This window comes from Sceloporus occidentalis, unplaced genomic scaffold (genome assembly GCF_023333645.1).
Source record: "Sceloporus occidentalis isolate IW3139 unplaced genomic scaffold, rSceOcc1.0.p SCAF_3, whole genome shotgun sequence".
In the NCBI taxonomy this organism is placed as follows: Eukaryota; Metazoa; Chordata; class Lepidosauria; order Squamata; family Phrynosomatidae; genus Sceloporus; species Sceloporus occidentalis.
Window position 1 is genome coordinate 148,550,455 of NW_028316983.1, and position 22,144 is coordinate 148,572,598.

The following is a 22,144-nucleotide window of genomic DNA, read 5'->3' on the forward strand; positions in this document are numbered from 1 at the left end:
CTATTAAGTGATATAGAAATGTAAATGCTGTTGTTAAATACTATTAAACTTTCAGCTGTGTTTACTTTTCCCCCGTATGAGCCCTAACCACCTGAACACTGTTTCTTAAGCCCTGCCTCTTCCTTTAAGCTCCATCCCTTGGGTGTGAGCTCTTCATCCAATTGACAACATGGGAGAACAGTTCCTAAGGTCTTGGAGCATGCCCAGATCCTAACATTCAAAGGGCTGTGTACAACCATGTTCTTCCTCTGGCAAAACACTGAGAACTTTGTGCAGGGCAACACTGAGAATTATTTTTGCATTTTGGGGTGTACACAGGGGATTCGGCTGTGGCAAACTGCAGCATGTAACAAAGCACATAAAAACACATTCTCAGGAGCTAATATTCCAGTTCTAAACAACTTTTTTGTGTGGGATGGGGATGGGGGTGGGGGTGGAGGGTGGGTACAGCTTTGCATTTTCCAGGCAAATCTATTTACCCAAGAAAGACAGTCATACTGGGGGTTATGTTATTCCCTGGTTGTAACTCAGGGAGCAAACTGCAGAATACGCAGAAGCAAAGAAACTATGCAGATCATTTTGTCCTATACAAATAGGAAGACAAATTGTTGTAAGACATCATTTTAGCATAAGGAAATAAAACATAGGATTTAGGACAATAAAACTTCCACATTGCAGATTGCTAGACTACAATTTAAAATGTATGCAAGCAGAGATATGAACCTGCTTTAACCATGAATACTCCCCTGATGCTTTTATAGCATTAGTATAAACTCCATGATTTCTTCTTCTTCTCAAAACCAAATTGTTCTTTGTATCATTGAACAAACTTTCAGCTACACCCAGATCCACAAGAGAGAGATCTTATAAAACAATATTAGCACGTGAAGTCAAAGGCTTTCGTGGCCGGCATCCATAGTTGTTTGTAGATTTTTTGGGCTATGTGGCCATGTTCTAGAAGAGTTTATTACTGACGTTTCACCAGCATCTGTGGCTGGCATCTTCAGAGAAATTAGGACAGTTTGTGGGGAGGTACTAAGGTGGGTAATAAAGGGCATGAAAAGTGAAGTGTTGAGATGAGCCTCACCTCACAAAACAGAGATCCCCACACCAAGCTTGTTCTAAATATGGAAGACCTGTTGTGCTCCAAATGTCCTCATTTCCAACTACCACACCTGGTGACAGTTGCAGTAACAATGATAATAATGCAAAGGAGATGAAAGTTCAGATGCTGAGAGATCATGGCTGCATCTGCATTGCAGAAACAATCCAGCTTGACACTGATTTAACTGCCATGACTCAATGCTATGGAATTCTAGGATTTGTAGCATTACAAGACATTTAGCCTTCTCAGTCAGAGAGCTCTAGGGAGACAACAAACTACACATCCAAGAATCCCATAACATTGAGCTGTGACAGTTAAAGTGGTCTCAACCTGGATTATTTCTGCAGTGCAGATGCAGCCCATGTTACTCTTTCTGGCATCTAGAACACTGATGGCGAACCTTTTAGAGATCAAGTGCCCAAACTCAAAGGTATTCCTGCACCAGGTGTAACCCGGTGTCGGACGGGTGGGACTCCAGAGAGATGGAATTTCTCGGGGTGGGACCTCCGCCTTCTGGGGACGAGACTTCGCCAGAGACAGCTGAAAACCCAGTAGGGTTAGTCCTGAGGAAATCCTGATGCAACAGTCATAGATATAAGACCATACACCAGTGTTTTCCTCCCATGACACTTGATTGCAGGAAAATAGATTGGAGACTTAAAAGAATGGTTTGATTTCATAAGATTTCAATGTTGATTTTTAAAAAGCTGATTTCATTTGGATCTTGCTTTTGTAAGATGTTATTGTATCGTATTTTTGTGGCTTTGTTTTTCATTCTGGCTTCTGGCTTCTTAAGCTGCCTTGGATGACTGTATGCTTGGTCTCAAGTTGGCAGTTACAGAATACTGCAGGTGGAATAATCCAAAGAGAATTAATGCTATTAGGAGTAATCTCCCAGCCAGATGCCATATAATATTGGGGCTTTGAGTCTATATCCATGGATATAAAATACATATTTCTCTATAAAGGAAAGCACTTTTTTGAACTCAGCTGCTTATACATGCAATATTTGGAGTGTGATTAGCAGATTACCTGGTTAGGCTTTGAATTTTCACAGACAACTACATCATAGTCTTCAGCAAGCTCTGGAGGGTTGTCATTGATGTCAAGAATTTTAATTCCAACAGGGACATGGCTCAAGAGGCCAGGACTTTCTGTAAAACAGAAAAGAATGAAGCAATTCAACTGTTTCAGAAGACATACACACTGTCACAGCTTGTCCTCAAAGCAATGCTCTGGCCCTGAAAGTGGAAGATTGGAAGTCTATTAAAAATAACAGTTTGTCAGAAATTCTAAAGGCTACGGCAGAACTACAGTAAGATGACAACCTTGTAAAACAGTGGTCTGCTAAGTCTCACTCAATTTATGAAACAGAAACCAGAGACTTTAGTGTTGAACTATAGATGTGTAACCCTGAGCTGAAGAACAAGAGTGGGGGACATTTTCTGAATTTATTACACACTCCTCTGTTGTAGACCAAGAATGACTGAAATGGTTTTACTTGATGTTACAACACTGTGTCAGTGCAGTACAAGGAGTAGGAAACAAAAGGATGAAATTTATAACAAAGAGATAAGAAAAAGGTCAAGAAGGATTCACTGCTGTTTTATTGTTAAGGTTTTTTTTTTTTAAAAAAAAACATTGATAATACATAACATACATTAAGCCATCTAGAATTTCCTTTTATCCCAAAAAGGTAGGCTATGACTGCTGATATAACTAAGGCCCCATACAGACAGGCCAAAATAAAGCTGCTTCAGGCCACTTTGGAGGTATGGTGTTTAAATGATGCATGCGGCCTAAGAGTCCAGAAGCTATGCCAAAGCCACACTCCAGTCCTAAAGACTGGAGCGCAGATTTGATGCAGCTTCTGGTCTCTTAGGACGCATGTATCATTTAAATAGCATACCTCCAAAGTGACCCGAAGCAGCTTTATTTCAGCCTGTCTGTATGGGGCCAATGGTAGGAATGTACTACCAATATTGTCCTATCTGAATAAAACCAAAGAATAGTCTCAGACTCCTGCTCCCTGCAGTGGACATCCAAATGCTTGTGGGAATGCAATAACCAGTTCCTGCTAATGTTTCCCAGAAAACTATCTCTGAACCTGAAGCTTACATGCAACTACCAGTGATTAGTCAATTTATGTCCCATCACTTTTTCAAAACCCTTATAACAGCAAGGGTTAACTGGTAAGTAAAGACATTTTTCATTTCTTTCTCCATCTTAAAAGTACACTCAGTTGGGATAGGGCTATAGTCTCTGCCTGGTGTGAAATGACTTTTCATGTTCAGTATTATACACCATGAGAGCCAGCATGGTGTAGTGGTTTGAGAGTTAGACTAGGACTTTAGAGACCAGGGTTTGAAAGCTGGACATAGAAATCTACTGGGTGACCTTGGGCAAATCACACTCTCTCAGCTTCAGAGGAAGGCAATAGCAAACCCCCACTGAAGGACCTTGCCATGAAACCCCCATCAAAGGTTTGCCTTAGGGTCACCATAATTCAAAAATGACTTGAAAACACACAACAACAATTATAAGCCATAGTAACTCTGTGGAGGTCTTTGTGAAATAACACACAGTGTTTTCTATATTATTCTGCTATGTATTATTCTGTTATGTGGAGTTACAAATTTAATAGTAGATAATTAAGTTGCCATGGTGTTATACTTATGCAATAATATTGGACTGTCCTGCACACTGCCTTTTGCAAATTTAGTACAATTATTTTGAAAAACAGACAGGAATAAGTGTTGCACATTTCATATGTTTGATCCTCAACTGTGCTTCAATGTTCAGCAGTGCACAGCAGTCTAGGTTTGGATTATTGAGGTTTATTGCATTTGCAGTCAGTTTAATTGCACATCATGTTTCTCATTCAAAGGCAAAAGCTGTAGCATAAATGAATGCTGATCCCAATCATTACAGTTAACCTGTATAATTGGCTTAATTTGTGGAATGAATCATAGAATAACATCCCCAGAGACATTTTTATGGCAATGGCATTATTATCATTAAGTGACAACTGAAAATAGTTTGATTTTCCCAAGGATATGATGAATGGACACATATTATGTTAGTCTCTGTTCTATTGTTATTGGATTTTGTAGTTTTTAATTTTATTTTAGACCGAATTATTATAATATTTGCTAGTCACTTTGAAGACACAGTTGTGGAAAACTTAAAAACAAATAATTTAAAATTTAAAAAAGTAAACAGCCCATTGCAGAATTAAGTACGCTCTCTTTGCTGATATGCCACCTGCTTGCAACAAGTTGTGTGTTAGAAGGACATACCACTAAAGCAGATTTAGTTATGCCAGAGGGGCTTTGGCCCTCCAGACTGTGCTGATCAAAGTTGGACTGTACTGATTAGAGTTTTTGAGAGCTGGAAGTCCAAAATATCATGTGAGCCAAGATATTTCACTGCAAAGATATAGTATATTGTGTTGATACATTATGTTGATATAAGTATCCATTACATGAAAGCAGTACACTTTATCGAGATAATATAGAGGTAGCAGTGTCCAGAGGACAGAGAAAGCTTTCCTCATATCTTGAGCAGTCTCTACCATTTTTCCTCTTTCTAGAAAGGTCCTTGAAGGAAAGAGTTCTATGGGAAATGTGTCTTGGAAAACCATAGTTAATGTTCTAAAGGAGTATTCCTTCAGCATCTTTAACCTCAAGGACCCATCTAGAAGACAGGCATGGAAGGAACAGGTTGTTCAAGAGAAAGCAGATTTCTCAAAATAAACCTTGTAACAAAATTGGAGAAAGGTATCTTCTCCAGTCACTGCTGCACATAAAATCCCTCAGCTTTCAGAATGAGTCATAGGACTTTTTCACATGGAGGAATGCATCACCATCCCAAAAGAAGAAGAAAGTGGCGCCAATGCGAAAATGCATGAAATTACGTTCTAGCTCATCACAGACAAAGACGAAAACAGCATCCATCCAAAAGTGAAAGCAATGCGAATGCGAATGAATTCTTCACATGAGTACATACTGATCAGCTTTTTATTGCGAATTAATGTGTTTGTGCCTGCGCAGGTAGGAAAGGAAGGCGGGTTACAGACCGCCAAAAAATACGTAGTGACCACGTATTAGGGTTAGGAAGGTGCGGTGCTTCCGCACCCCCTAACCCTAATACGTAGTCACTACGTATTTTTTGGCGACGGCCGTTCCAGACGGCCGCCGCCATGTTTACGTCTTGGATGCATAGCGTCCAGACGTGTCATGGCGCCTATGACGTTGCGAGTGCGCCAGCGGCGCCTCGCGGCGTCATAGCTGCACCACAGAAAGAAGCTCCATTTTGGAGCTTCTTTTTTGCTCCGTAAGGGAGCCGCGCGGTTTGGCTGCAGCGGCTCCCTCACGGAGCAAACAGCGGCGGCGGCAGACCACCACAAAGCGGCAGTTTATAACCCGCCGAAGAGACAGAAAAGATGTTCAGCCTCCCCATCTTTAACCCTCCCTTTTTCTAATTCCTCCAAAATAGCTGCTTTCCTCTCAGAAGCCAGGGAGTATAGGAAGGAAAATCACAGCAAAGGATCATGGGGATTGTAGTCTGTTTCTAACATTTCCTGTCAGAGCATTAAACTGAGTTTTTATGTTGTTGCTATGTGCCTTCAAGTCATTCCTGGGATGGTTCATGATTGCATTTGGATTGCCTGCGACATCGTTTGATATTCTCTTGTGAAATAACATGCAATCCCATGGATGACCCTGGATTGATATTCATTTAACCTTCCAATTTTCCCCGTGTGAAAAAGCCCCTACACTAAGTTACATTTTAAAGTCACTTTCTGAGCTCTAAAGAGTGAATGAGGGAGGGTTTTTTTTTTCTTAAATGGGACAGACAGGAAGGTGCTGCTGGCTTTGTGGAAGGAAACAATGACCATGAATACATGAATATGTGCACGCGTGCACGCACAATTACTTCAGAAATCAGTAGGAACATGCTGAGACATTTTCAAACAAGCAACCCTCTGAGGAGACACACTTGGATCTTAATAATCAGAGAGCTTAGCATTTTAAGTTCTTTATCCTATGGTACATAAAACAACTTGTTTTGCATTGATCTAACTTTAGCTCAATATGTGTGCAGGACAATACTGTTTCAGATATACTGCTGATGATTTAAAAGGGGGCTATTTTCTTCTCTACATTGTCCAGTGATTTTTTTCTTCTCTACATTGTCCAGTAGAAGTGTACCACAAATGGGACAGTTCCTTTTCACTAACAAAATCCTCTGAATGCAGAACATTTTTTTAGAGGATGCACAGAGAATGATATGGCCAGAAATTAATCAAGAGCTCCAGTACACTGTAAAAACCCTGCTGGAAAGCCTGTTTCCCCTGGATCATACATACAGTACAAGCTTCCCCAATCTTACAGTCTATCATTTAATCTAAAGTCCTTGTCCTCCTTTCCAGGCCTCAGAATTAGGGGAGGAAACTAAGGGTGAGAGTGTTATTCTTAAAATAAACACGACCCCTCCCTCTTCCTCCTCAAGTTTCTCAAATAACAAGTTCCACAAGGAGCCGACAGTGGGAAGGAGCAGTCAGTGTAGCACAATGACTGGGCTGTCTCAGTAGCTGAATAAAAAATTCCAAGAAAGGAAGTTTTACTGGGACTTTGGCCATTTAGGCTACTATGAAGAATGTGGGGAAAGAACTGGGAAAGTTAAACATGGAAAAAGTCACAAAGCAGCTGGATACAAGACTTTTTCCATCTTTAACTTTCATAGTTCTTTCACCACATATGTCACAGTCGCCTAAACAACCAAAGCCACAGTAAAATTTCCTTTCTTGTTTAGAAGGATTTGTGGGTTGAAACGCTTCTAGCAAAAACTGTAGTATATATGTTTTTTCTTCTTCTTTAGCTTTGCTTAGGCACCTGAGTTTTTTCTCTTATAATGCTTGGCTTCTCCTTCTATTTCCACTCCCTCACAATTCCCAAGTGAACATCTTATTCCCTTCTTTCACATTATTTGTTCTGTTCCAGTTCAACTTCATTCCAGCCTACACTCATTTTATTCCACATGCTGTAAACCCTTTCTCTCATCATCATTCTGTCTTTCCCTGCCCATACATTCTAGCTAAACATCTTCTTCATATCACCCCCTTCCCCAGTTCCTCTGGCTCCATTTGATTTTCTCTGTCTCCGTCTCTCTATTTTCCACTCTCATCTTCTCCCTTCTCCTACCCTGCATCTCTTAGCTACACTCATCATCCCCTTTCTCCTCCTTCCTCCCTGCTACCTCTCTATCCCTCTCATGAAAATCTAGAATCCAGAACAAAATGATGGTCCAATAAGCACTAGGTGGCATGCCTGGAATATAGGTGAAACTCAGCTATCAGGTAACCCTACCTGAAATGTTAGTGCTTTGAATTCTCTTGATCTTGCATACGTATTAATCTCATTAGTGAAATGCAAATTCATTGTATTTAATGAATCCAATGAGAATCAGAAGTGTTTTTAGTTGCAAGACTGCAAGCTAAGGAAGGACTACCTGTTAAGAACTCCACACAAATATCTGTGTAGTACCTCACCATATCAAGGCCTCTTTCCCATCCACTTGTCTGAATGCAGGTATGAAGTCTCACCAAGATCCCACCTATCTCTCACCCTCCCCTGTCACACTCACACACTTTAACCTGAGAGGTGGATCTAACCCTTTTCATTTCAAACTATAGAGCTTCCTATTTTTTGGTTTGGTATGTTACCAATCAGTATCAGTTCTCTTCTCCTGAAGTGAAGCCACACTGCCAAATGAAAGCTCCCTCAAGGATTCTGTTTGATCAGTCACTGCCAATTTTTGGTCAGTTCACCTCTGATCTTCGCTATTTACTCGCACTAGTTTAGGCCAAGTCTGTAATGTATTATAATTATCTTCCCTCATGCCATCACAACCTTCTTTATTGGTCATTCACTTACATACATTGACATTTTAATCTGTAATTACAGCAGCAGGACCTGTCTGTGTTTCTTAGTGATATGAACAGCTTTGGCAGGGCATAATTGTCTGTAAAGTGACCTAAAATGTTTATTTATTTAACTTGTAGCCTGTCTTTCTCCTGACAGATGACCCAGGGTAGCTCTATGTAGCCCTTCAACACTGAATAAATTGTAGTTGAAAAATGAAATTACTTAACAGCCATATACTAAGTGATAAAATATATAGTCAAATGATGTCAGAAAGCTCTGTTGTCCATTGCCTTGAAGAAACTAGAAGGAACAATACCCTTTTAGTAATGGCACCTATCCTCTGAAATTTCATCTTCAGGGTGGTCTGACAGGCCCGATCATTTCTAGCTTCAAAGTGCATCAGAAAAAGCAAATACTTTAAGTATTTTAATATTATTTGTTTTTTAAATATATTGCTTAATTTCATTTTATTAGTCCCCTGCTTGTTTTTGACATATTTTATATCACTCTTGTGCTTTCAGCTGCTATAACAGCTTCAGTCTAAACCATAACATGGCCATGAATAAGTTGATGTGTTGAATCAAAATGAGTGAAATTTATAAACTTTCCAACTACACACTTAGCCCCAAGACAACTATCTCCTGAACATATAATTTAAGTGATTTTCATGGAATTTGTAAATTCATGTCTTTTTGGAGGGTGCAAATGAACATAATTTTTTCTAGGGGGGAGGGGAGCTTATCTTCAGGAGTTGCGACTCCAGGTTTGGTGGCCCAGTCAGCATTTTTTATAGTCTGTCATATTTTTGATAAAGCCACCATGCCCCAAGCTTAAATATTCTAAAGGCACTACATCCCATCTGACCTCAGAAGCTAAACAGGATTAGCCCTGGATAGTACTTGGATGGGAGACCACCAATGCATACCAGGGGCTGTCAGCTACATTCCCAGGCATTGCATAATTGTCACTTGCTTTTTGCTGTTCTTTTGTTGTCTGTTTTATTGAATCATTTCCTGTATTGCTATGTATTCTATATGTATTATCCTACTAGAGAGGCCCCTTCCCCACCACCTTTCCCTTCTCCTTTTGTGTCGTGTCTTTTTAGATTGTAAGCCTGAGGGCAGGGAACCGTCCAATTAAAAAGATTGTATGTACAGCACTGTGTAAATTTACGGCGCTTTATATATAAAGGTTAATAATAATAATAATAATAATAATAATAATAATGGGACTTAACATGCATCAGTTTCCGGATCCATGGGTGTGTGTGTGTCCTGGAATGAAACCCCAATGGATACCAAAGGCCCATTGTATTATGAAATTCTGTTACCTTCCTGCCTGGCAGTTTACACAATTACAGTAACTGAAAACCAGTGATCTAGCAATCTCAAAAACACTTATGTCTACTCAAATCACACATTTGGATCTGTTTCAATGACACTATAACTGAAAAAGACAAGTACGACTTTTGTGAACAAGAAATATATAGCATAACCTTTGTAAATTTTTAAAGAAGCTAGGTAGGCCTTTTATAAACTGTATACAAGAGACAAAGTTGCCTGCAAAGTGTTTGAATGCTATTTCTTTTTTGTGTTATTTAGGATATTTCTCTCACACTTCAAGGGGAAAAAAGATGGTGGCTGAAAGGAATCAATAATCTCTTTCCTTGCTAGTGAAACAGGATCCTATATTAGAGAGATGTCTGAAGGAAGTGATGTATCTCTACATAAAAAAACAAACTGATGGCTCCCATGGGTGTCTCCCTGTCAATGGAGGCCATCTAGTGCTAGGACAGATTTTACTGATTCTCTAATCTTCACTGACTGAATCCTGGAAACATGTTCAAGGGTAGCCATGTTGGCCATGCAGCAAAATACAAGAAAATCTATAATCCACAAAACAATATTAAACTAAAATGCACAAAATACATAAAGCAAGCTTTTGAAGCTTAATTAGCGATTTCATCAGGCAAAGTTGTTAAATATCATACAGAAGACAAAAAGTGATTTTGGAACTTTGCTTTGGTTAATTGATTTGAAATTTCATTAGTTTTGTTTTATTGCCTTTTGTTTATGGTTCTCTTCATGGCCAAGAAGGGGAGTAGCCTCTGCCTGCGTTGATATCCCTCCTGACTATCTTAACTGACAATAAATGATATATGAGACAGAATGTAGTCCTGTGACTCTGACAATATCATTTTTTTCCTTTGCTGTATGACTTTTAACATCTTTGCCTGATGAAGAAACCAGTGAAGCTTTGAAAGCCTGCATGATGCATTTTGTGCATTTTATAATGACATCAGTGTTTTGTGGATCTGGAATTTCGCTGCATTTTGACTGAATCGTGTGTATTTTGTCTCCTATAAACCAATGCAAATCACTGACTAATATGGTTGAAAAAGGAGCTCATATAACCAGCAGAATCCAGTTGCCCAAACATGGTTGGATTTTGCTACTTCGGATTGTACCTCATGAAGTACATGTGCAGGTTGCCTTCTTGGGTTCTCACCTGTGCATATATAACAAAGTATATATCTTTGACCAGAGCTTGAAAAAAGTTACTTTTTTTGGATAACAAATCCCAGATTGCTCAATCAACCATGTCTACTTTTATGCAATTTTCACAAAAGAAACAAACAAAACAAAACTAGGAAAAATTACAGTGCCATTCCCTCCCCTGCCAGCACGGCCAGTGGTAAGATGTCCAATCTCTGGATCAAACAGATCTCACTATTCATGGGTTGCTACTTCCTTGAGCCCTTCTTAATTGGCCAGTAAAGTTGTCATAACAATAAAAAGGACTTCAGCACTTCAAAAAAGAAGGGATTAGAAGGAATGTCTATGTATGTAGGCATTTAAAATTGAACTTGTCCACTGCACTCAAGTGGTAAAACATACTATGCTGTATTTAGAGGCAGGTGACACTGGTTGAAGAAGGGAACAAGGTCTTCTCTGATACCAGTGAATATCAGTTTAAGGAATACTGGCTCTTGTGCTCTTTGAGACCAGAACAACACATAACTGTGCAATTGAACAAATCCCAGGAAGCAGCAGCAATGGATTTATCCTGTCCTTGAAATAATCCATCAGACCAAAGGCATCTCTCCCCATCACCACCATGAATTAGCCACCAGGACCAACAAGAGAGTTACATTAGCATTGTCATTGTGCAGGCATTCATCCAGTATTCTCTGCCAACTGCAAGGAGGGTTAGATGATTAACATGCTGTAACAATTATGAGTACAAATGATTTTTACATTATCTATTCGAGTTATAATCCTGTAATGAAGTTTGAACAATGAAAGGTTGAACTCATTTGCTTTAATTACCTGGTATCAGACATGAAAATCACCTGATAATTTGCTGTTTCAGGAATACTGAAAGGATGGAAACATAACAGAAATTGGCCTGTTCTCCTCTGGATCTGGTTTTCCATCTTCCCAAACAATAATTTTGATGTAATTGTGGTGGTGATAGAATCACTTTGGGTCCAGTCCATTACAGAATTAAAGTGCTATTATTCCACTTTAGCTGCCAGGCTCTCATTCCTGACGGAATTCTGGGATTGCCAGTCTAGGATGGGAAGCATTCAGAATTCTTTAGAAATTGCAACCAGAAAGCTCTAGTGCCTCACCAGACTACAAAGCCCAGGATTCCATAAGATAGAACTGTGGACGTTAAAATGAAATAAAAACACTTTAATTATATAGTGTGAACTCATTGTTTTAATGTAGTTTTGACTGACAATGCAAATCTTCCAGCATGGAAGTCAGAATGGCACCTTCCAGCAAGTAAGCCACTGCAGTGTGTTCCTTTTTCCATTACTAGGCTAACAGAAATAGCCATAAGAGAGGACAGCCACGTTATAATGTGTCAAGCGAAACAACAGCAGTGTGGGAAAATTGCAGGGGAATGAGGTCCTCATACATTGCTCATGTCCTCATACTAGAGCACTGGAAGAAGCTACAGCACAATAGATCCCATACTAGTACTTAAAATGCAAAACTTCTGTGACATCCCTCCCAACAGTCAATATTTTATAAGGGTGCAAAATGAGTTTGACATGCCCCCTACTTCTGCATTCTCCAAGCAACACCTTCTATCTCCCTATCACATCACACTTGGTGAGAGCATCTAATCCCTTCTCCCATCCTGAAAGAGCCTCAAGAAGCAGCAAAGAGAGGTGGGAAAGAAACATAATCTAATCCTCTCCTAGCCATCTGAGTCCAACGCAGCTCCGGCACAGACCATCTCAGCCCCTTCCAGAAGGAGGAGTGGAGAGAATGGACAAGGAAAATCAAACAAGGGCCCAAAGACAGATGAGAGGCTAAAGTAAAGGACATGAGGGGGGAAGGGAAATGGAGGCAGGAGGGAGGAGGAGGATAGGGAAAATATCAATTCAACAATAATGGAGGGGATGACATTGGAAAACTACTACTGTGCAGCAGCGGTGGGTGTCACTAAAGTGAATAACAGCAGTGACATCATAGCTAACACTTGTTAACACTGTGCACAGGGAGGTGTAGGTGGTCTTCCTTGTGTAACCCTCCACCTAGAAAACCCAATGAGGAGACATCGAAAGTATCACACAGGCACAACAAGAGCACTAACAGAGAGATAAGAACTAAAGAAAAAAACCCTTGCAAAAGCAGCTAAGGAGAATAAAAAATGACGAAAGAAGCAGTAAACATGCCCAGAAAGACAAACCCCATCAGAAGCTGCACCACACATAAAATAGGGATGTGGAATGTGAGAAGCATGAGCCAAGGGAAGCTAGACATAATAAAAATAGAAATAGAACACATGAACATAGCAGTACTGGGGGTGAATGAGTTAAAATTGACAGCAATGGGTCACTTTGAATCAACCACAGTGTTCTATTCAGGGAACAAAAAGACACAAAGAAATAGGGTGGCTTTCATACTAAGAAAAGATGTTGCAAAAGCTGTCTGAGGATACAATGCAAAATCAAACCGAATAATCTTAATAAGGCTCCATGGGAAACCTATGAATATCACCATAATTCAAGTATATGCACCAACCACAGAGGCAGAACAAGAAGGAATTGATAGATTTTTCAAAGGAGTACAGGAAGAAATTGACAACACACCAACACAGGATGTCAAGCTGATCATTGGAGATTGGAATGCAAAGGTTGGGAGTAAAGAAGAATAAAGAACAGTTGGAAGATTTGGACTAGGCAAAAGGAACAAAGCAGGTGAGCATTTTTCATACAACCAGAGGAAAGGTTATACACATGGACATCACCAGATGGCTAACACAAAAACCAAATAGATTATATAATTGGAAGTAAAAGATGGCGAAGCTTCATACTGGTGGCCATGTCTAGACCAGGTGTTGATTGTGGCTGAGATCATGAATTATTCATATAAAAAATAAATGTAAAACTCAAGAAGAGAACGAAACCAGTCATCATACCAAAATACGATTTAAACTACATTTCCACAGAATTCATTGACAATATAAGGAACAAATTTGCAGTACTAAAGCCCGTTCCACACGGGCACCCTAGGACGGACTCAGTCCGTGCTAGGGTTAGAAAGGGGCATCTCTTCCAGACGCCCCTATCTTTACCACTGATGGTAGGTGGCCGTTCCACATGACCGCCGCCATTTTGACGTAGCGGACGCTTTGCATCCGCATGTCACACCCCAGAAGTGACACCGCAAGTGTGCGACTAGCGCCTCACGGCGTCTCTTACGGGGCCCAGGAAGGAGCGCGATTTTTGTGCTCCTTCTCTGCAGCGTCCGGGAACCGCGCCGTTTGGCTGTTGCAGTTCCCGGACGCTGCAACCGGCGGCGGTGGCAGACCACTGCTTCTCAGCGGTCTGTAACCCGCCTAAGTATAGTAAATCATGAACCGGAATAGCTTTGGTCTAAAGCCAGGGATGAAATAAAAGAAGAATGCAGAAAGACACTTCCAACAAACAAAAGGAAAGTGAAGAAACCATGAATAACAGATGAAACACTACAAGCAATAAAGGAAAGAAGAGAAACAAAACAAAAAGGAGATAGGAATAAACTATCATGAATGCAACAGTACAAAGACTAGTGCGGAAAGATAAGGAAAATTACTACTACAACAAATGTAGAGAAATAGAAGAAAACAGCAAAAAGGGAAGAATGAGAAACCTATCCCACAAGATTTGAGAAATCAAGGGAAAGTTCAAACCAAGGACTGGGATGCTCTGTGACAATAAAAATAACATAACTCAAGACACACTGGTATCAAGACCACTAGCCACTTAGGAGATTTTCATACAGGGCCTGTAGTCTTATTATAGCATTGTTCTATTGGAACTGAGTAAGAACAATATAAAAGCAATTTCAAAACACTTTCACACACAGGACACAAGAACATTTCATTAATGATTCAAGAGCGACAGCCTTTTGCGTTTGCTTATTGTTCTTAGAAGGAAAAAAGAGGAAAGAGGAAGAAAGAGAGGAGGAGGTAGGGTTGGTGGGGTCTGCTGGGAAATGTAGTTCTTCTCTTCCTTCCTCCTTTGCCTTCTTTAGCTGAGTGGGGATTTGAACCCACCCAGCACTCAAACCAGGGTGCCGCACCAGCTGGACTCCAACTCCCAGAAGCTCCAAGGCTCAATTCTGAACTGGCTTTAGGTATTCTGGCATCCTAGTGCTCACCTTGTTTTCCCCGTTGCTGCAAAGCTGTGTCCCCTCTCTGGAAACTGGGACAGGCAGCTCTGGGGGAATACCCGGATAGTCTTTATATGGTCATGGAATTGTACTTGCTTTTCAGATGTTCTACAAATACACAAACAAACTGCCTTAATGGCTTATTCCACTAGCACAATGCTTCAACAATATTTCAAGAATGATAGGGGAATGACGTTAAGTGGAAATCTGCTCCCCAATTGTGCAAGTATTAAGGTACGATTACAATTTCTTAACACATTTTACCATGTATGAAAATCTTCTTCATCTGGGAAGAAGATAAATCTGTCCTATGTCATTTGGTGCCTGAATTAAAGAAGAAAAAGCTACCTCTTTGCATTTAATGCATAGAAGTGGACTATAAAATATAAGGTAGTTGAATCTAAGCAGCACTAGCAACAAAACCCACTGCATGTAAGGGCAGTAGACTACCTAAGGAATTGGAAGGAAGGCCATGTGGTCACAGAGCTCTATCCTTCAGTACCTCAGAATACTCTCTTTCCCACTATCAGCTGTCTGAAGTGATCTTCACTCTGCCTAATGGTAGAATCAGTCTTGGAAGGAGAGTATTCTCTTCTCAGTATTCTTAATGCCTGTGTCTGAGTGCTACTGGAACCCTTAACCGAACTACAACAGAGACATCTGATACAAAATGTAGGTCTGTGACTCTAACAACATCACTTTTCTTTTTTTTGTACAACTTTTAAAAACATATTTTGCCTGATGTAGAAGCCAGTGGAACTTTGAAAGCTTGCATGATGTATTTTCAGCATTTCAACAGGCAAATAAAGGGATTGCTCTTTTGTAGATTCTGGATTTTGTGGATTTTGGACATTGTGGTATTTTGTTGCACAGCCAAAACAGCTACATCCGAATATATTTCCCTAATTCAACAACACCATCAATGAAGTATGCAAATAAGGCCCAAATACCTTGAAATGCCATTTTATATACTAGGTATTTGTTTTGAGGTGGAGGCATTCCTGTAATCTAAATTGCATAATCTTTATTTGGTTTTTATTAGTATACAGTAGTGGGTGGGAAACATGTGGCCTCCAGACTACGGCGGGTTATAAACCACCATAAAGTACACGCTCCGCGCATACTAGGGTTAGGAAGGGCCGTATTAGGGTTAGGAAGGTTCTTACCTTCCTGACGGCCCTTCCTCCCAGTAAGTGCGGAGCGCGGACTTTATGGCGGCGCCCATCCACATGGGTGCCGCCATTTTGACGTCTTGGACGCTGTGCGTCCAGACGTGTTGCGGCGGAAGTGACGCCGCAAGGGCGCACTCCTTTTTCGCTGTGCGGGGAAGCCTCGCCGTCTGGCCGCTGGGGCTTCCCTATGCAGCGAATGGCGGCGGCAGGAAAACGGCCCCTTGAGGGCCATTTGTAACCCACCTACAGCTCCCGTCACTGTTCACCATTGGCTCATTTGGATAGGATACTGGGAATTATAATCTAATCATATGTAGAGGTCCAATCTTTCTAAAGGATCACATGTTTCTCAGTCCAAAAACATCATCTCTTTGCTTCATTCAGTAAGAAGTCAATAAATAGATTGCCCTCTGTATCTGCAGCCTTGACATTTGTGGATTTTGCAGCTTTAATTAATACGTTTTCTCCTGGATTATCTGGATTATTAACTCTGCCAGAAATTGACCAGAAAATGATGCTGGAAGAACTAGAATTTACTAGAGAATACACTTCTCTAGGCATTTTAGGTCCTCTAGCATGATTCTATGACAAACTTCTAGCAGATGTTGACCATAGAGTTCCACTGGCACACCTGGAGAGGTGTTCTTTCAGGTTTTTTAAAAAAGTGTTTTTAAATTAAATTAAAATTAATTAATTAAATTAAAATAAAATAAATTAAATTAGTTTTTCCCAATTTTCACAGGGGTCATATGCCCCCTAACCCCAGTGAACATGGAGGGCCCACTGTAATTGAAAGGAATTTTGTTGACAGTCTTACTGAAATCAAGCTATGCTACATCTACACATATACATCTCAACTGCAGTGTATTATGCAGTGAGATTTCAACTACAATGTATTATTAATGCATCTCTCAGGAAGTGAAGTTACCCAACATATTTAGACAAAATGTTGGCACAACTGCTTCTTAAAAAGCCTTCCCTGAACTCCCTGGACTTTAGCAACTATAAACCAGTATCACTTTTTTCCTTTTCTGGGCAAAGTGATTGACAGGGCAGTTGTCCTCCAACTCCAGGCAGTCTTGGATGATAAGGTTTTCTAAACCCATTGCAAACTAGCTTCAGAGCAGAGCTGAGATTGCTATGGTCACCTCTGTTGATGATCTTCACTTGAGCATTGACAGGGAGAATGTGTCACTGCTAGTGCTTTTGGACCTCTCATTGGCATTCAGTAAAATGGGCCCTTGGTATCCAATGGGATTGATTCCAGAACTCCTTATGAATAATCAAGTCCCATTAAATACAATGGCATGGTAAGATGGTGTCCCTTGTATAAAATGGAAAAATCAAGGTTTGCTTTTTGTAATGTATATATTTAAAGATATTTTTGAATGGTGAATGCTTGAATCCATGGATAAAAAAACTGTTGAGAGGATGCGCTGACTGTACCATCAACCATGGGATCCTTAAAAAATAGCTGGAGTGTTTCGGAATTGGAGGCTCTGTGGTTCTGGTCCTAATTCTCAGGTAGATTCCATATGGGGGTGCTTGAGGGTAGCTGCTCTTCAGAAAAGGAGCTGTTAAGTGGTTTATTACAAGTGCTATTCTATTCCCAATGCTGTTTAACATCTTCTTAAAATTGCTGGGAGAATCATCCAGAAGCATGGGGTAGGGCCTTAGTATGCTGATGACAGTCAAATTTATTTTTTCCATACTTTCAAAAATAGCCTCAGCTAAGTACTGGCAACCAGTGAAGGAAAGCGAAGGATAATGTGAGTCATTTCAATCAATGCCGGGGGAAAGTAATGTGTTGAATGAGGAAAAACAAACTGAAGCTGAATTCAGACAAGATGGAGGTGCTTACTGTTTATGGGACCAAACATTTTTAGAGGTGTGTCCACCAGTGTTGGATGCAGTCTCTCCCCCCCCCCCCCCCCAAAAGACTGTTTTCACAGCTCTGGGGTGCTTCTGGATTCATCACTATAAATGTCAATCCAAATAGATAAAATGACAGTAAGAGCTTTTTGACAGTGGAATATGCTGCCTCAGAATGTGGTGGAGTCTTCCTCTTCGGAGGATTTTAATCTTTGATTGTATATTCTTGCATGGCAGGGAGCTGGACTGCATGGCCCCCATGGTCTCTTCCAGCTCCATGATTCTGTATTTCACCATTAAATTCCTCTGGCTGCCAATTACTTTCTGGACAAGGCGCAAGTGTCGGTTGTTACTTTTAAAGTCCTTCATGGTTTGTGTACAGGTTATCTATAGGAATAACTTCTCCAATATAATTTGCTCAATATACTTAGATTCTCCATGGTACATTTACTTCAGTCAGATAAAACTAGTCTGACAATTGTCACCCAGAGGACTTTTTCTTCTGCTGCCCCCAGACTGTGGAATGACTTGCCAAAAGAGATTCAACTTCTGGGTACACTATCTGAATGGAAAACAGAATTAAAGGCCAGTCTCTTCTGGCAAGCCAAGCCAGATGATTTTTAAATGGTCAATTATGAATTTTAAAATATGGAATGAGTGTTTTCAGTATCCTGGTTCCTTCCCCTCAGTCTTCAAACATGCCTTAGTTTCCCCTATCCTGAAAAAACCCTCTCTCGACCCCTCTTCCTTGGCTAGCCATCGTCCAATCTCTCTCCTTCCTTTTCTCTCCAAGGTGTTGGAACGAGTCGTCTATTCACGCTGTCTTGAGTTTCTTGAAACCAACTCCATTCTGGATCCCTTCCAGTCTGGTTTTCGCCCACGGCACTCCACAGAGACGGCCCTTACTAAGATCTCAAATGATCTTTTGCGGGCCAAGGCGAATGGCCTTTATTCTATCCTTGTCTTACTCGATCTGTCTGCGGCCTTCGACACCGTGGACCACTGTCTCCTAATAGAAGTACTCTCTGACCTTGGTTTCTCGGGCCTTGTTCTCGATTGGTTCACATCTTACTTGTCAGATCGATCTTTTTCAGTGGTCTCAGGTGGTCAGACCTCGTCTTCTGTCCCCTTATCTGTTGGAGTTCCTCAGGGCTCTGTTTTGGGTCCCCTTCTGTTCTCTTTATACACACTCTCCCTTGGCAAACTTATCAGTTCTTTTGGTTTCTCCTACCATCTTTACGCCGATGATACCCAGCTGTACCTTTCCACCCCTAATCTTTCACCAGAGCTAGAGCAGCAAGTGTCATCCTGTTTAACAGCTGTCTCCCACTGGATGCACCATCGGCGTCTGAAGCTCAATATGTCCAAGACTGAGCTTCTTGTTTTCCCTCCTAAGCCCACCCTTCACTATTCCTTTTCTATTTCCGTCAATAACATCTCGATCCAGCCGGTCCAGGAAGCCCGCAGTCTCGGTTTCATCTTTGACTCCTCTTTGTCATTTATCCCACAGATCCAGACTACAGCCAAAGTCTGTAGATTTTTTCTCTATAATATCGCCAAAATCCGTCCATATCTCTCAGCTTCTACCGCAAAGACACTGGTCCATGCCCTAGTGGTCTCACGACTAGACTACTGTAACCTCCTCTTGGCAGGGCTTCCCCTCTCTCATCTCCACCCATTAATTTCTGTTCAGCATTCAGCTGCACGCATTATTTCACTCGCTCGCCGTTATGATCATGTCTCCCCTCTGTTGTCTTCCCTTCACTGGCTCCCTCTTCCTTTCCGCATCAGGTACAAACTTTTGCTACTCACCTTTAAAGCCCTGCATGGGCTGGCCCCTCTTTATTTAACTGATCTTCTCTCTCCCTACATCCCTACTCGCACTCTCCGCTCTGGTAGCCAAAGTCTCCTCTCTCAACCCAGGATCTCCTCTGCCCCATCCCGGATCCGTCCCTTCTCTCTTGCTGCCCCTCATTCCTGGAACCTTCTTCCTCTGCATGCACGGCTCATCACTTCCCTAACCAGCTTTAAAGCTGAGCTGAAAACCATATTGTTTAGGGAAGCGTTCTCAGGGAATTTGTGATTGTTATCTGGCTGTTTGACAATATTTGATGTGATGTGATTTGTTTGATATTTGATGTTTTTACTCTGTTTTTTCCTTTCTATATGGTAATTTTATCTATTCCTCTTTTAATTGTTATTATCTTAGAATGTACGCCTTGGGCAGGCTTTTATTTACTTCTAATTTTACCGACTTTGTACAGCGCTGTGTATAATTACAGCGCTATAGAAATAAAGTTTAATAATAATAATAAATAATAGTATATCATTTTATATACTTTTTAAATTGATATTAAGTGTTTACACTGGTGTTGTGTGTTTTTGACTGATGGTATGTGTTATATTTTAATCTGCTGCTGTTTCTCACCTCAATCCATAGGGAAGAGAAAGGTTATAAATTAATCACTATCATCATCACCATCATCATCATTATGAATTACAGTCTGAAAGAGAGAGTTCAGGCCCTTTACCTTTTGTGATGACATTCACATCTGTTGCTTTTAGAAGGCCATGGGGGCAATCTTCACTAAAATTGGAACAAGGCTTGTGGGTTTCATTTAAACTCAACCAAACCTCTTTCCTCCCTCCAATTATTTGAAAAATATCCCACAACGTCAGTGTAACCCAGAACCCAGAAACTACAGATGTGTTCCACAGTAAGCATGCAGTCCTTGACTAAAGAGAGGTTTCTAATTTCTTTGACAATAGTTCATCCATGGAGTCAGTCCTTGTGCATTCCAGAAGTCTTGGAAAACTGCTCCCATCGTTCCCTGATAGCTGGGAATACCACAATATATCATAATTTTATTCATATTTCTGTGCCTGCTACATTTCAGCTTTGTCAAATAACCTGTATGAACAGCAAAATGGGCCTCCCTCTCTTTAGGAAGCATAGCTGAGAGTGGCTGCCTGCTGTTTTGCATGTTTTGGTTTCCTTTGTTTTGATTAGAATTCATTGCTCCTGCCTCAGAGTGCCTTTAAAAATGTTGCTTCCTTGCTGGGCCATTGTAGTGACTTCATTTTCTTTGAATTGTTTTCACTTCCTCTGGTGCACGGTATATAAGATTGTATTCACAGAGCAGCAAGCTCTTGATATTGTGCTTTCTCTCAGAAGGTATAAAAAGAAACACCTATATATTTTAAAAGCAATCTGAACAACCAAAAAAGAGAAAAAAGGCACAACCCACACCTTTCTTTCTTTGTTCTTTGCCTTGAGGATTTTGAATGTATTATAAAACCATACAGCTCAAGCCCTTTTTGTTTTCTAACATAGGTGGAGATCAAAGCTTGGCAGCCATCACCTTTCTCCTGGACATTTTTCTAACACTTTGGCATTTTCAGGCAGTGAGAGCCTAATAAAGCCTGTGATAATCTGACACTTTATCTCTTCAGGTATCTTTTATATTCTCACATCTTTTTCTTTGCACTAGTTCTGTACACCCCTTACTTTGTAGTCTACCACCTTTTTATGAAAATAAACTCAACACACATGTGAAATTCCTAGATAGCTTCTCATTGTAAAACAACTAATTTAGCTTCTGAAATATATCTCCACTGCTGGAGTTTTTTTCTTCTTCTTTTCCTTTCAAGGAAAAAAAAACCTTCTGTAAAGATATTTCAAGTGTATTTTCCCCATTTTTAAAAGCATCCAAGCAGAGAAAACATGGGATAAAAACATAGGGCACAAAATGTTTTTTCTATCTGTTCAGAGGTATTTTGGCATTGCACTGCTCTAATACGTATAAATAAGCTAATGGAAAGTGTTTCTGCCTTTTATTGTAAACAGAAACATTAAACCTGAATAAAGACTGGAGGGAGTTTTTTATTTAATTTCCCCCACACTTGATGAAAAAGTGACTCATTTTAGGATCAACATTTCTAATCTCTCTAATAATATTTTATTGAATAAGGATCTGGTTAGATTTGGTTGCTTAGTGGTAAGTTAGATCATTATGCATAACAGCAAGTGTCAGATATGTTGTCCTTGCACAATGGGAAGGAAAAAAAAGCTCTGGTATGAAAGTATTTCAGAGGAAGAGAGGCCAAGCCAGGACAAAAGGGCCCAAAGCAGAGGCACAGTTAAGCAAAAAAGGAGACACGACAGACTGCAGCAACTATAGGACCATAGCACTAATTTCCCATACAAGCAAAATGTTTTAATCCCGGTGTGATAATATTCCTTGTGTCTTCTTGAAGGCAGCAATGAGTCATTTCAACAATTTTCTGAAAAAGTCTTCAAAAAACGTGCAATACTCCAAAGTTATTTGCAATTTGTGACTTATTCTACACAAAATTCACACCATGTTGTTGTTGGTATATTTTGTGCAGAAA

General features: G+C 40.4%; 1 protein-coding gene across 2 annotated transcripts in view; it reads right to left on the minus strand.

Moving 5' to 3' along the window:
- LOC149316946 (cadherin-18) overlaps positions 1 to 22,144 on the minus strand; it is a 238,404-nt gene that overhangs the window by 26,935 nt on the left and 189,325 nt on the right. For both annotated transcript variants that reach the window (XM_089516578.1, XM_089516579.1), the window contains one exon: positions 2,138 to 2,259. In XM_089516578.1, the coding sequence (XP_089372704.1) occupies positions 2,138 to 2,259 (122 nt within the window). The remainder of the gene's footprint in view (positions 1 to 2,137; positions 2,260 to 22,144) is intronic.